Source organism: Megalobrama amblycephala, linkage group LG7, assembly GCF_018812025.1.
Source record: "Megalobrama amblycephala isolate DHTTF-2021 linkage group LG7, ASM1881202v1, whole genome shotgun sequence".
NCBI classification, from domain to species: Eukaryota; Metazoa; Chordata; class Actinopteri; order Cypriniformes; family Xenocyprididae; genus Megalobrama; species Megalobrama amblycephala.
Window position 1 is genome coordinate 4,903,962 of NC_063050.1, and position 16,063 is coordinate 4,920,024.

Sequence of the window (16,063 nt, forward strand, 5' to 3'; positions counted from 1 at the left end):
TGCTCCCATCCAGACGTCGTCTCTTTCAGGGAAGACCTGCATTTTCCAACATGACAATGCCAGACCACATACTGCATCAATTACAACATCATGGCTGTGTAGAAGAAGGATCGGGGTACTGAAATGACCAGCCTGCAGTCCAGATCTTTCACCCGAAAACATTTGGCGCATCATAAAGAGGAAGATGCGACAAAGAAGACCTAAGACAGTTGAGCAACTAGAAGCCTGTATTAGACAAGAATGGGACAACATTCCTATTCCTAAACTTGAGCAACTTGTCTCCTCAGTCTCCAGACGTTTGCAGACTGTTATAAAAAGAAGAGGGGATGCCACACAGTGGTAAACATGGCCTTGTTCCAACTTTTTTGAGATGTGTTGATGCCATGAAATTTAAAATCAACTTATTTTTCCCTTAAAATGATACATTTTTCTCAGTTTAAACATTTGATATGTCATCTATGTTGTCTTCTGAATAAAATATTGAAATTTGAAACTCCCACATCATTGCATTCTGTTTTTATTCACAATTTGTACAGTGTCCCAACTTTTTTTGGAATCGGGTTTGTAAATGGGCACAAACTGCCAGCTTACCCCTCTCATGCAAATGAGTTCACTTTCAAACAAAAAAGAAACTTCTCGCTTGCGAATTGCACCTTTCTTTTTGGTCAAAAGACCAAAACTCAAAGGTGTGACCTATATGGAACTTAAAAGCCAACAAATAGTTTCCTCCTGAGTTCTTGCTGCTTACTGTTCACGCGAGACCTCACCTGGCCCCAGGCCTCATGAGCAAGCCATGCGCAACTTCCTCGATCACAGTCAAATTAACAACGCATCATTTCATCATCATTTCTTCATTCAACACAGAAAATATTCAGACCGAATCATCAAGTGTGCAAATAATGAGTTGTCTTTGAAGTCTTGCACTTGAAAGGTCAAATTCACACAGAATTATGTCAACATGCCTGTCTTGGCGAGTATCCTAGCCAACATACTTGGTTATGTCTCAACTGAACTTAAACACTTGAGAAAGACAATGCATGTGTAACAGTATATTGAATCTGTGCATTAACAATAAAAGTGAAGGAAATCACTCACTGCTCTTGACTGAATAGCTTCAATAACTTTAATAATGATTCATGAGTTCACATTTACAAATAAGTCAGATAAGTAAATGGTATGTGTATTTGGCGCGCTGTCCCAGGAGAGGGCTCCGAGCTCGGTGTTTGGCCTGAACCCAGAGTACTTCCCCCGAATTCTGGTTAGGAAGATAACCAGGTGAGTGTGAGGAGACGGGGTGGTGGAGGGATGCTGAACAACTGTCAAAGTCCTCCACTTATGCTGATTGGGTAGACATGTTTACTGATGGCTGTCTGCTGGTTTAAATGACGCGATGATTGGATGGATCATTTGAAAGTGCTCCTCCCAAACATTGTTAATAAAACATCATTTAATCCTTAATTTATACAGTGCAGATTATATGCAATGTTAGTTTCCATTTGATTACATTATTCAAATTCTGTACCTGAAAACTACTGATAGATACCTAAATAACCTGAAAAGCACTTTGTTTTATTTGCATCTTTGCTTTATTGTATTTATTTGTGCTGTTGCTTGTAGTTTGATTTGAATTTTTATTTGACAGTAGTCCTTTTTTCACTGAACCGCGACCCTAAAACTGTGATAAAAACCGAACCGAGAGTAATTCTTTTACACCCCTAGTTTACATCTAACAATATCTTTACAGAGAGTGCTTACCTTATTAGAATAATATTTATTATAGATGCCCCATCTGAGCCCCTGCCCCTGAGAAACTCTCTGCATGGCCCTGTATACATCACTGAATTTATTAACTTGAATGTACTTGAAGTGTGCACCAAGCACTAGGACAATACAAGTATCTGATCAGGACACAGTATCAAAGCATCTTACCTGAGGTCAGATGAATCTGATTCCAGAGACATAATGCCACTGCTGGGTTTTGAAGATGCTGCAGCCTGTTTCTCTCTAGGCATGGAAATAATGCGTTATCTTTCATATCATCATATTCATAATAATTCATAATAATTCATATTAGTATTAGTTCATATTCATATTAGTATTTCATCTAGACTTTCTAGACTTTTGGGAGATATAAGCAACAGTTTCACAATGTTCTTGAACATTTTGATAAGTAATGTTATATACGGGCAATACTGTAAAAGCATGATATTGGCTCTATATCAACACTTGGCCAGTCATATTACACAACAGCGAATGTGAAATTGCTTTATTACAACAGTTCGATGGAGCTAGTATATAAGGAAAAATCAAGTCAAACTAAATCTGTTAAACAGACATGCCCAAACTCTGTTACTAACTCCAAAACATCACTTTAGACCAGGGGTGTCAAACATATGGTCCACAATAATATAATTTGATAATTTGAACAATAATAGAAAATAGGCCATAAATCTGAACCGTTTTAACTTTTATTTTTGCCGATTTGTCATTTATTGCCACCAGGTAGGCTCCACCCACAAACGCTTCATCACTGTCAAACACAAAATAGGTCTATGAAGGGAACTGTCTTCAGAACAGTTTCGATAGCATTTTCTTGTCATCTTACCTCCGTATAAAGTAAAGTGCAACGCTGCTTTGTGTACAGCGGTGAACAAGAAAACTCTATATTGCTGCTGTTCCATAAGCGCCACCTACTGACAGAGAGTGGATTCGCATTTTCATTTAGCCGGTCTGTTTTTGTTTTGTGCAGGTGTCTTATAGCATAATTTTGCAAAACAAAAGTCAGACCATTCTGTTTTTGCTTTAAATCTTCAAATCTTATTTTAAATAAAAACAACTTGTTTGTTTGCATCATGATTAAAATGTAGTGCTTGTCTCTAATTTTCAAATGGCTACAAATATTTTTTTTGTTTTATTTAAATAAACAAGAAAAAAAATTTTTTTTTTTTTTTTTTTTTTTTTTTAAACAAATCGGAATCAGCCATAAAAAATAAATAAATAAATAAATAAATAAATAAATAAATAAATAATAATAATAATAATAATAATAATAATAACTAAATCGGGGCACCCCTGATAATACATAAATAAATAAATAAAAACATTAAATAAAACCAAATGTTTTCCCATTCAGCCCTCAACCTAAAATGAGTTTGACACCCCTGCTTTAGAACTAGCAACAATGGCTTCCCTGCTTCAGGGAAGTTATCAGTGTAATGGAGTATTATTGCACAGAGAAATGGAGAGAGGGAGTGTGTGCGATTACCTGCGTCTGTTAGTGCTTTGCTTCTTCAGGTCAAGTCATAAATTTGTGAAAACACAGTTTGCCAGGTCTGTGTCTGCTGATGAAAGTTATATCTTTGTCGTAGTATCCATTTAACGGTTAAGGGGATTTGAGATGACTGGCATCAAATGCATTGATCTCTAGTGAAGCATCAGCTTGAACATTACCACAGAGTCACACTGCACGTTGGTTGAGAGTTGTAGGGTGGCACTCACAGTTCAAATAATTTCAGCACCTTGTTTCATTCCTGAATGAATCAGTGTTTTTTGAACATATTAGTTGAAGGAATGGTTTAATTGCTCACTTGCCACAACATACTGGTGTAACAATGTAGCCTGCACTGTCATTACTTAAGTCCAGTCACCTTTTTTTATATAGCGCTTTATACAATAGATTTTTTCAATGCAGCTCCACAGTAATAAACAGCAGAAAAATAACAGAATCAATATAGCAAACTTCATCAAATATGAGACAAATTCAGCTGTAAAGCAGCTCTACAGGAAGCAATAGTCATCATTCAACTCAATTTACTTTTTGTTCTCATCCAATAGTGTCAGTACAGTCAAAGCAATAATGTGGTATTACTGAATATTAAGTGTCTTTTAAATACACAGACCATAACACAAAGACCGACAGCCTGTCTAGAACAAGCAGTGATTCAAACACTGAAACATCTCTGCACTTATATTAGGTCCTGTAACTCCAACAGAAAAATTCACAAATATGGTCCAAAAATGGCCCTGAGCTTAATTACATAGAGTAAAAATAATCTTACCTGAGGTCAGAGGTCAATGATCCATCGCTGAAGAGAGGGGGATGGGGTAGGATGAATCGGCCACTCTTCATGGGCACACACAGCTGGGTTCAGGAGATTCTGCTGTCATCTCCTCTTTATCCTCATGGAGACTCATTTTAGAAGCAGTGCTCTCTTATGTAATAATGATTTCAGCCCAGGCATTTGGAACCACATTGTACATAAATGATACATCATTTTCAGAGTTAAAGCCATCTAGCTCAGCCTGAATAAAAGTCAAAATAAGATTACAGGTCAAATTTCTACATCTTCACATTTCTACACATATGATTCAATGACGTGACGCCTATATTTTCTGTCCGACTGAATTTTTCTCAATTAACAATTGGTTTAAATGCATAAAAAGATACCATATATGTGCATTACCTCTCCTTTGCATGTACTTACTTTAAAGGTGCTAAAGAGGATGTTTTGTTTTATACATTTTTGCAATATTACTTGAAACTGTCTTTACTAACTGATAAAAGACTATTTATTAGGTGCACTGAAAGTAATAATATTAATATACATCATCTGTGCACGAGGTAGGGCCGTAAAAACATCAGCCATGCGATGATCGCGTAAACGACTGGCCCTCTGGCTTGTCAATCACTGCCGTGACGTTCCTTGTGAGAGACGAGCACGCTCCAGTAACTTTCCACACTCCACAGGCGCCGCATGCAATGTTTTTGTCAGGAGACAGGAGTAACAACTGTAGATTATGAGTTACCTGCGGTGAGTCCGACATAACGAATCCAAAAAACACGACACAGCGAATGCCGGTGGTAAACACTCGTGTTCCAATACGAGTGTTTACGCGTTTTGGGAGGCGTTCCTTTGAAATGTGCTGTGAAGGAGGGGGGCTGTTCTTACGCATGCGCTCATTTCAAAAACTCACTAACAGTCTTTAGTTTCTCAGTCGACGAAAAAATCCTCTCTATCACCTTTAACTTTAACAAAAAACATTAGTTATCTGTAATATTCTGTTATTTAAAGTGTCAAAATATCATGTGGTGTGACCGTCCGGCCATAACTTCTGTTTTGAAAATGTCTTTAAAGTTACTCTACATTTATTCAAATTCATTTTATGCACTATTTGGCATGATTTCCAATGTGTTTTGTAATCCTGTACAAAATTGGAAAGCATTCGAATTTATATTTCTATCATAATATAACAAACTTTGTCCGATGATGTCCATTTTATGAAATATCATGTGGTGCTGTCACGCACACAGAAGAGGTATTAAACAAACTGTTCTTTATTGCTGGTATTTTGTGAACAGGGCAGGATGCAAACAGGTGAGGGAAACAGTCACTGAAATATGAAGCTGGTGGACTTAGCTGAAGTTAAAGGTGCTCTAAGTGATCCTGGGTGGAGTAACTACCTGTTGACGTTCGAAGTGTTGTCAAACAAAACAGAGGCTAGCTAGACCCTCCCTCCTCCTCCTCCTCCCCCTCCCCTCCATGCTTCCTGAAACAGTCATGAACGTGCATTTAAAATCATTCTTGTCAATTGTTGGCTGGAGCGTGTTTATTATGTTTCGTGGTCCAGGCTGAACCAGTTTGTTTTTATTGCCGTTTTCGGAGCTTGTGGCGACTACAGAGACCGTGTTTTTTTACAGTGTGTTCAGGGGACAGGCAGCTAGCGGATAGTGAGGAGATGTTTGCTGTATGTGACAAAAAATGTTTTGGCCTAAAAACACGTGACATCGCTTAGAGGACCTTTAATGAAAAAATAAATAAATACTATGCAGTCAATGGGGGCCAAGATCTGCTTGGTTACAAACATTCTTCCAAATATTTTTATTTGTGTACAGCAGAACAAAGAAATGCATACAAATTTAGAACAACTTGGGGGGGAGTAAATGATGACAGAATTTAAAATTTTGGGTAAACTATCCCTTTAAGGTCTTCGTGTCATTTGGAGCGACCACACAATTATACTAATAATAATAACTGTACTATATTAAAAATAAAATATCTAATTTATGTGGCTGAAATATGAATCACTGATACAGCATGCTTAAGTGAATGGTGTTTTAAAAACATTTTTATCAGTTTTATGCAGTTTACAGGAAAAATAAGTGTTACACTACATTTAAGAAGACAACTCTGAAATTATAGAACAAAAATATAAGGTCATTCTTTACTGAATCTCAAAAGAACTGCAAATACTTTCTAAACACTTTAATTACTGAGAACTTGTAAAAAAAAATGTTAAACATGTTAAGGAAATTAATTAATTTTAAGATAAATCACGGTCGCCCTACATGACGTTTTTTAAGGATATGGCCAATTCATCTAGATAAAAAAACATTAATTTAAAGTTTTAATATGCATTTATGTGTACACAACATTTTTAATGCTTGAACAATTGAAAAATATATTTTTTGTATTTTAAAATTGGCCTGGCGAAAATCCTTAAATGTCATTGACCCATATACAAGCAAATAGTATAACTTACAATATAAATATACAAACCCCAATTCCAATGAAGTTGGGACATTCTGTAAAACTTAAATAAAAACAGAATATACTGACTTGCAAATCCTTTTTGACCCATATTTAATTGAATACACCACAGAGACAAGATATTTAATGTTTGAATGGATATACTCTGCATTATACTGATTGTTTGTTTTTTTGGGGTTTTTTTTTTGCAAATATTCACTCAAGACTGGGAAAGTTGAGGAATGCTAAAAAACAAAAACAAAAAAAAAAAAAACCTGTTTGGAAGATTCTACAGGTGAACAAGTTTATTGGAAACAGGTGAGCATCATGATTGGGTATAAAAGGAGCATCCCAAAAGGCTCAGTCATTCACAAGAAAGGATGGGGTGCGGTTCACAACTTTGTGAACAACTGCGTGAGCGAACAGTCCAACAGTTTAAGAACAATGTTGCAAAAGATTCAGAGAATCTGGAGAAATCTCTGCACATAAGCAGCAAGGCCGTAAACCAACGCTGAATGCCCGTGACCTTCGATCCCATTAAAAACAGACATCATTCTGCAAAGGATATTACCACATGCGCTCAGGACATTTTGATGTCAGTTAACACAGTTCGTTGCAACATCTACAAGTGCAAGTTAAAACTCTACCAGGTGCAGTGAAAGCCATACATCAACAACAACAACAAGAAATGCCGCCGGCTTCTCTGGGCCTGAGCTCATCTGAGATGGACTTGTGAACTCATCTGAGTGGCAAAGTGTGCTGTGGTTTGACTAGTCATATTGTTTTTTGGAAACCATGGACGTAGTGTCCTCCAGGCTAAAGAGGAAAAGGACCATCCAGATTGTTATCAGCGCAAAACCCAGCATCTTTGATGGTATGGGGGTGTGTTAGTGCCCATGGCATGGGTAACTTGCACATGAAGGCACAATTAATGCAGAAAAGTACATACAGGTTTTGGAGCAAAATATGCTGCCATCCATGCAATGTCTTTTTCAGGGACACGCCAACAACGCCAATCCACATTCTGCATGTGTTACAACAGCGTGGATTCATAGTAAAAACTCCTATAGTGTGTGGTGTGGTGTGCTGTGATGTGACAAAGACAGCACACCACACACCAACAGATTTTCAACCAGAGTCCTGACTGTGACAATGGGAAATCTCACAAAATATCTCGAGGCTTCCGAATAAACATGACAGACGATAGGCAGGAAGAAATTGTGATGATAGTGTTTGGAATGATTTTGCTATGTTTTAGAGGACACATTGTATAAGCACTCGTGCTTTCGCTACAAATCGACAAGCTGATCCTCCGTCTCTGCTGTCCAAATCCATTTAACTTTGTGCTGTGCCATGACTGCTTTGTCAGCTCGTTTTCTGATTGGATATCATTTTGTTTGATGACACCGGTATCAATTTTTACATGATAAAAAAAGTGTCATCTTGCGATACCAGTGATAAATGCGGCATACATCATTGCATCGCTATATGTTCCCTAGCGTGCACAACACCACCTGTCTGAGAATAAGAGCAGCATGTCAGCCTTCGATGAAGATTTACTACCTAAAAAGTGAGCTACTTCAATAGTATGGATGTGGTTTGGTTACACGAGGCCAGACCTCCAACATAAACACTCCAAAAACACACTGTAGAGTACAACCAGGCTATGAGGGTACGCGAGGAGGAGAGACTAGCAGCTGGTGATGTGCGGCCCGAAAGCAAACATGACTCAACCGATCATCGCCTGGAGCACTCGCTAGTTGCAGTTGGGTTCTTTTGCGTGATGGTTTCGCGTGAACACGCTGCGGCTTATCTCTCTCCCGAAAGAACAGTGCTTTTGTGATTTTTATCTTGTAAGTCACAATGTTATTGTAAGTCTTCGTCACGTCTATCTGTCTATAAGCACGCATACAGTCGTGAGTTTCTGCTTGACCAGCTAACATGCTAATGAGCGGACAGAGTTCTCATCGAGGGAGGCAAGTCTCGTAGCGGAGGGCTTTGTGTTTACATAAATGATGATGCTTGGTGTTGTGATGTGATGTGTGATGTGCTGTGGTCTTCAGACACCGCTCACCCCTGGTGGAGTTTATGATTATTAAGTGCCGGCAGTTCTATCTACCAAGGGAATATACAGCCATACTGCTCGTTGCTGTATACATCCCTCCCAACTCCAACAACAACAGGAGTGAGGCACTGAATGAACTGTACCAGTACATCAGCGAACAGCAGACAGCCCACCCTGATGCATTTCTCATCCTGGCTGGGGATTTCAGCCACGCAGACCTAAAGAGTGTGTTTCCCAAAATATACCAACACATAGACTTTCCAACATGAGGAAGCAACATACTGGAATTTGTTTACACCACCCAGAGAGTAATTTACAAGGCTTTTCCCCTCCCCCACCTTGGTGCCTCAGACCGCATCAGTCATGCTAATGCCTGAATACAGGCCGCTTGTTAAAGTTGCAGAACCAGTTCGCAAGCAAATACTGCTGTGGCCTGAGGGATCTTCAGAGGCTCTACAGGACTGTTTCAGCACCACAGACTGGAATATGTTTAAGCAAGCTGCCAGACCTCCAGGAGTACACAGAGACTGCCACTGCCAACATCACCAAGTGTATTGATGATGTAACAGTCACAAAGACCATCACTGTTCAGGCCAATCAGAAGCCTTAGCTGACAGGAGAGGTCTACAGACTCCTGAAGGCTCATAACGTTGCCTTCAGAACTGGAGATGACGTAGGCTTGAGGACAGCTAGGGCCAACCTGTCCCACAGCATCAGGCTAGGAGACAGTACTCCAGGAGGATAGTTCATTGTTTCAGAGCCTCTAGCGGGGGATACAGACCATTACAGACTACAAGTCTCCACCGCAGACCTGTGATGGCAATATCTCCCTGCTGAACGAGCTGAACGCCTTCCTCGCTCGCTTTGATGCAAAAACAGCACCACTGCACAGAAGACTCCACCTCCTTCTGGCGACCAGGTGATGACGCTGTCCCAGCACAGCGTTAGGAGATCCCTCAGTAGGATCAACGCATACAAAGCTCCAGGCCCTGACAACATTCCCGGTAGTGTATTGAGAGACTGTGCAGTGGAACTTCACAGACATTTTTACCTTCTCTCTTAAGTCAGGCTGTCCCAACATGCTTCAATGCTACCACCATTATTCCAGCCCCGAAAAAGACACCCCCCTCCTGCTTTAATGACTACCATCCAGTTGCACTTAGTCCTATCCTTATGAAGTGCTTTGAACAACGGTCTGAAGGTCTGGATACGCAAGACTACAACAGCGATGATGAAAAGAACAGACAAAACAGTCACTCTTTGTAAACAAATGTTCAATGACGTGCCGAATACTCTATGATGCCGTCATCACCCAGGTGTTGATAGCACACAAGCCCAGTTGAGACCTGAACATCTCACGTTGTTATCTGTGTTTACACTCATTTAAACCTTGCCAATTTAAACATTCATCCATAAGACGTGAAAGAGAACTCGCGTGCACTGTGAGGATTTGTGTGTACTCATCCGAAGTGCATATGTGGAGAGCCACATCACAGCGTGCAAATACTCTTGCGCAAATTCACTTTCAAGTCTTGCACCTAAATGGACAAATTCACCCAAAAATTGTCAACATGCCCATCTTAGCGAGTATCCTAACAAACATAATAGGTTATGTTTTAAGAGAAAAACGAGACAGACAGCGCATACAATCAGCTATACATTCATTCAGTGTTTCCCATTAATGACCCTGTGCCGCCGCCACCGTTTCACAATGAACTGAAAATTTAAAACATACTACGTTGTATTTTGCCAACGAACTAAAATCGAAACCGTGATATGACTTTGTGCCTTTATAAAACAGCAAAATATAGTGATTAAGTATATATACAGTCTTTCTGTACTGCGTGTTTTAAAGAGAAGTGAGCACATTTGTACACGCGACTGGTGATGAAAATAAAAGCTCAAGGATTTATCTTAGAAATTAGTACAAAAGTATTGTAATTTCCCTGTTGTGTAAAGTAACTAATAAAATTTTTAATTTATTTTAGAGTGCATTTGTTACAATACTGTCATATGAATAATTATATAGGCCTAAAACATTATTATATAGTTGTAATAATTGTTTGGCATCCTAAAACATAATGTAGACTGAGACTCTATATCACAACTAAAAAGATGTTTGAACCCTCTTTCATGTCCAGGTACAATGCTGTTTCTTTGGTCAATGTGCACACTGTACATGGGTTGGAGCTCTTAATTTTGAGCTTCCAAAGTGCACCAGATTGATGCATTTAACTTTAAAATATACAAAATTTTCCTCTGGGGGGGGCATTCCCCCGGAACCCCTAGATGAGGTACACCCAACATAGTTTATTAGAACTTCTACTTTATAAAATTACAGTGGGAAATAATGTACATTTTATGAACTTTACTCAAGAATACAACAAAAAAACTCCTTTCATGTCAGTGAATTAAAATGTCATTGGACAAAATAGATTTGGGCTAAGCCCCGAATGTTTACGATGTCTGGCTCCGCCCCCCACTTTTTCCACAAAACCTTTGCTCTCTAGAAACCCAGTCCGTTTGGGTTAAAATTCTTTAAAAGGCCTATAAACACTGAATTATTACCAACATATGAAACTAAATTAAGGACATGCATCACAAAAATTGTGAATGTTGGACAATAAATATATGAATATAACAGCTTGATTTTGCAGTGTTGTCTAATGTCCGTTAAAGCAAAAGTGTGAATTATGGGATAACGGACACAGCAATGCATCATGTATTATAAGATCGTTATGTTTGTAGCGTGATCCATTAAAACGTACAATATATATATTTAAATTCAGACCTAGATATTATTACTATTACTCCACTAGGTGTGAAATATATTGTTCGCTGCAAACATGATTATCTTAAATTAATGATTAATTTACTATTAATAAATGTGTAAAGTTGCATAAAATGTAAATACTCAAAGTAGGCTAACTACGCTACCTCAGATGGATGAATGGTTGGATTCCACAACTGGTAAAATAAAACATATAAGACAATACAACACTTACTGTAGGATCATACAATTTACTGGTGACTTCATTTAAAAACTGTTCTATTGCGCTTCTGATTTGGCAGTGAAATTCGCCGATTTTGGGTGCATAAGTTATGAAGGATTCAATGGTCCAGTTAGTATTTTCAGCCCATAATGGCGGCTGCACTACCAGAACGCCATCTAGTGGCTGTTACCCAAAAAGTATAAAAGCGTTTTAATTGGTTTATTATTTAATGTTTTGATGGTTATTCTGATGTTTTTGTTTTCAGTAAAATGTTTTGTGGAAGTTAAAATTAATTTGCTGGATTGTAATTTCAATTTCATATTTTGCATGTATAGTTTAATTTGTTAAGTTTGTTACTTCTCATGTTTGAATCCAATTGCAAATTAGTTACTTATTGGATGCTCTGATCTCATTGCACTCAGCTGTGAATAATTACCATTCCTATTTAGGCTATGCTATTCTCCATTCTTGTTAAACTATACCTTGACAAAGGCTACGAGTTGAAACGTTGGTATATTAAACCAGTCTTTATGCTTCAGTGAGTGTGCAGTTGATTCCTTTTTACTATGTTTGAAGAAGATAACATTATCACACACACCCCACTTATCTGTGTGCATTCAGGCTGAAGTTGCCAATGTTTCTCATTTAACAGTAAGTATACCATAAGTAGTAGTATTATCAGCAATAACAATACAAATAAAAATTATAGTAGTAGTTGTAGTATCAGTAATCTGGTGGATTTTGTAGGCAGGTTAAGACTGGATTCTAATTTTTAAAATGTACTGTAAATAAATACCAATGTTTTATGTTTAATAAACATAATAATAATAATAATAATAATAGCATGAATATTTAAATTAAATTAAATTAAACTAAATTAAATTAAATTAAAAACAATAATGTAAGGGAATACTTTTTTATGTTTTAAAAGCTATTACAATAATGAAAACATGACATGTTTTTGGTGAGTTTATAATGTAATAATTTTTCATAATGTAAAAATTGTTATTACATTATGAGCTCAAGAGTATTTCATTTTGAGAATTATTACATTATGAACAATTTATTACAATACTGTAATACATTACATTACATACATTACATTACTTACAGTTTTTACATTAAGAGCTGCTACAAGATTTGTTAGGATTGCTGCTGTTTGTTTACATTTGTACTTAAAATTTTAGGTCAATTTTATTAGGTGACAATATTGTGCAGGCTCCTGAAGAGTTACAAGGTTAAATTACTTTAGTTATGTTAAAACTAAAATGTTAAGGAGTTATGTTATACTTTGGCTTAAGATTTCCAGGGAAAATACTACCAATTTGTACCAAGGCTACTTTTTTACCTTGCTTACATTTGACCCATGCTGTGCAATTGTGTCACTACTATTTTACTGCTGCTGCTGTCACCTTATGACAATAGATTTACACTTCAAATTATGTATTCTGTCATCAATGACAGTAGCTCATTAGAAAAGGATGGAAAATGACGTTCGTTTGCACTAATAAATGCTGCTGCCTGCCATATATTTGTTATATTTTTTCTATATTGTCATAAATAACTTTATCGCAAATATCCTTGAAATAATCTAATATAATTTTGAGGCTATTGCCCACCCCTAATATTCAACATGTTGAATATTTCCGATTCACGATTGGGGAGGCTCCGACGTTCCTCCTGATCAGATTCAGTCACTCTCAACACCTCACACCACAGGAAAATCTGAAAATAATCTGTAGTACCATCAAGATAATCGGGACATTACCTTGTGGTGTGTGTACCCAGCATTGTGAAGCGCAAATTACGACAACGCAGACCCTGGACTGTTGAGCAACTGAAGTCGTAAATCAAGCAAGAATGACAAAAAAATGTTGCAGTGTGTTGCAGGCATCAAATTAAAAATGAGTTAAAAATTACTATTTGCAAAAAAAAAAAAAAAAGTTTATCAGTTTGAACATATATCTTGTCTTTGTGGTGTATACAATTAAATATGGTCTTTGCAAGTCAATGTATTTATTTACGTTACACAATGTCCCAACTTCATTGGAATTTAGTATTTGGACCAATTCTAGTGAATAATATTTCATAATGCCTAAACTTGTAAACTCACATCATGGATGCAGCACCTATAGTTCACAATACATTTGTTGAAGCCTAAATAAAAATATATATATATTTCAAACAATAAATCTATTGCATGTATACTAATAGATAGTATTGTAAAATTACAAAAGAACATGTCGATTTAGTTTATAATAGCTCATAGATTAAATAAAATACAAAATAAACACACACTGACGCCTATTCTTTATTCCTAATTTTGCATAAGTAGATATGACTTCCCAACACTTGGGTAAAGTTGGTTTTATATTCGCACATTCGGACATCCGTATTCAATAGCCTTGTTAATCACACTACATTGGACATTCAGTGGACATTCACAAGTAAATATGCCAATAAAACAATACTTGCCTATTTTGATCGACTGTGAAAAATGTTGTAAGTTGACAATCGTTGGTTGTCAATATCATGTCGCTGCTTAAAATTCGCAAACATTAATTTATTGCACATTTATTGGAAAGTCTGAATTTATCAGAAGTCTGAATGTGCGAATATAAAACCAACTTTACCGAAGTCTTCCAAACTCACTTTATTTTGCAGCGCGAAAGTAATTTTCTTTGAATGTGCAAGACTTCTGATTCATTAATAATAGGTAGAAGAATAACAAGTACCGCAAACGGCAAATAAATGAATAACCTCTACAAACCAGTGTGTTCATGATAATAAAATAGGCTAATAATAAAATGATTTCAATTTTGCAATATAAAGAAGCATAACGGACTGTTTTTGTACAGGTAAAGTGGAATAACACAAGTTGTAAATGGACGTGGCAGCTCTTGTTAAATCATTGTAAATAATCGAGACACTTAAATATAAGAAATTATAAACAGATTATAAGAAAACCAATAATGAACAGATAAATATGAACACAGACCTTAACACGTGTATCGGTCAAATGGCGACTTGTCATGAAAGGTATCGTGTAAGCTTCGATTTCATTTTCCGCTTGGTTAAAAAACCGAAAGGAGTATTGAAATCCTGAGGGGAAAAAAAACAGTGATTGGTCCATTCCGTCACCAAGCGACTCTAAATTGTCCAACCTGGCACCAAACGACTGTGATTGGCCCTTTTCGTGACCAAACGACTGTGATTGGTTCACCGTTCTCCTCGAATCAGGTTCAGTAGTTGTTTGTATGGACATTTTTAACCCAATAGATGTCAGTGTGTCACAAACCTGATCAACGCCACCAGGGGCGCAACTGCACATTTGCTGAGGGGTATGCAAGATCAGTTGGCGCCCCCAACCCCAAATATAATCATCTATATTAATTATATTACATATTAATATTAATTAATATTACAAGGCACTAGCATACACACACACAGGCATAATATTCTGTAGTACAGTGGCAAGACAACATATGTGAACCTTTTTGACTTGGTTGGTTTTCTGCATTAATTTGTCATAAAATTGTCATCTGATCTTCATCAAAGTCACAAGTATAGACGGAACACAATGTGATACACTACAACACAAACAATAATTTTCTTTAATGCTTTTATTGAACAGAACCCATTAAGCATTCACAATGCTGTGGGAAAAGTAGGCTATGTGAACATTGTTTTTATTTTTGTTTTTTTACCAGGATGACCCACATCTGTTTTTTTAGTGTTGTTGTTCATGAGTCCTTGTTTGTCTTGAGCAGTTAAACTGCCCACTCTAAACTTTTCACTTACTTTTTTTCAAGACACTGTGACATGATTATATTTTTTGTATGTTATTATGTTAACTACAATGTGTTTGTCTACTTGTGATTTTAACGAATAAAATATGACATTGAGCAGTTGATTATATGATCGATTATTGCAAAAATTTCTCACATTTTTCAATTTTCTTGCTACTCTATACTCTATCCCCTAACCCTCACAGAAAACTTCCTTAGATTAATTACGGTAAAAAAAAAATAATTTAAAAATAATAATAATAATAAAAAAAATAAATAAATAAATAAAATTAAATTAAAAAAACACGTTATATAAGGAATATTATGCAGGGCAACTCACTACGCGAATGCAGTTAGAATGTCCTTAAAACTCAAGATAGTGAGTGCTGTTTTTGTCCCAAATATAACGAGTCGAGTGCAAAATGCAAATTAAAATGCTGTTCGTCTCCACGCAATACACAGCAGTTTCATTTCTGAATCTGCATTTTGAATGATTCAGCGGACCATTCATAAAAGACTTGAAGCGGCGCTACTCACGTGTATGACATCAAGGCAGTGATAATGATAGGTTACACTTACAAATTTCTTGTTATTCTCTTGGACATCAATGTCCTCATTTTAAGACACTGTTTTTTTTTCTCTTTTTTTTTCTTTTTTTTTTACGTTTTCTTCCCTCCTCTGTCCATTTTG

General features: G+C 36.8%; 1 protein-coding gene across 2 annotated transcripts in view; it reads right to left on the bottom strand.

The window, feature by feature from the left end:
* LOC125271105 (NACHT, LRR and PYD domains-containing protein 1 homolog) overlaps positions 1 to 14,711 on the bottom strand; it is a 25,758-nt gene extending 11,047 nt beyond the window's left edge. The window contains exons 1-5 of one of the 2 annotated variants that reach the window (XM_048195077.1): positions 14,584 to 14,711; positions 4,059 to 4,302; positions 3,451 to 3,530; positions 3,266 to 3,338; positions 1,930 to 2,004 (exon numbers count right to left, since the gene is read on the bottom strand). In XM_048195077.1, the coding sequence (XP_048051034.1) occupies positions 1,930 to 1,961 (32 nt within the window). In that variant the 5' untranslated portion in view covers positions 1,962 to 2,004; positions 3,266 to 3,338; positions 3,451 to 3,530; positions 4,059 to 4,302; positions 14,584 to 14,711. Of the gene's footprint in view, positions 1 to 1,929; positions 2,005 to 3,265; positions 3,531 to 4,058; positions 4,303 to 14,583 lie in introns of both variants that reach the window. The other variant, XM_048195076.1, reaches the window with a different exon arrangement.
* Between the last annotated feature and the right edge of the window lie 1,352 nt (positions 14,712 to 16,063).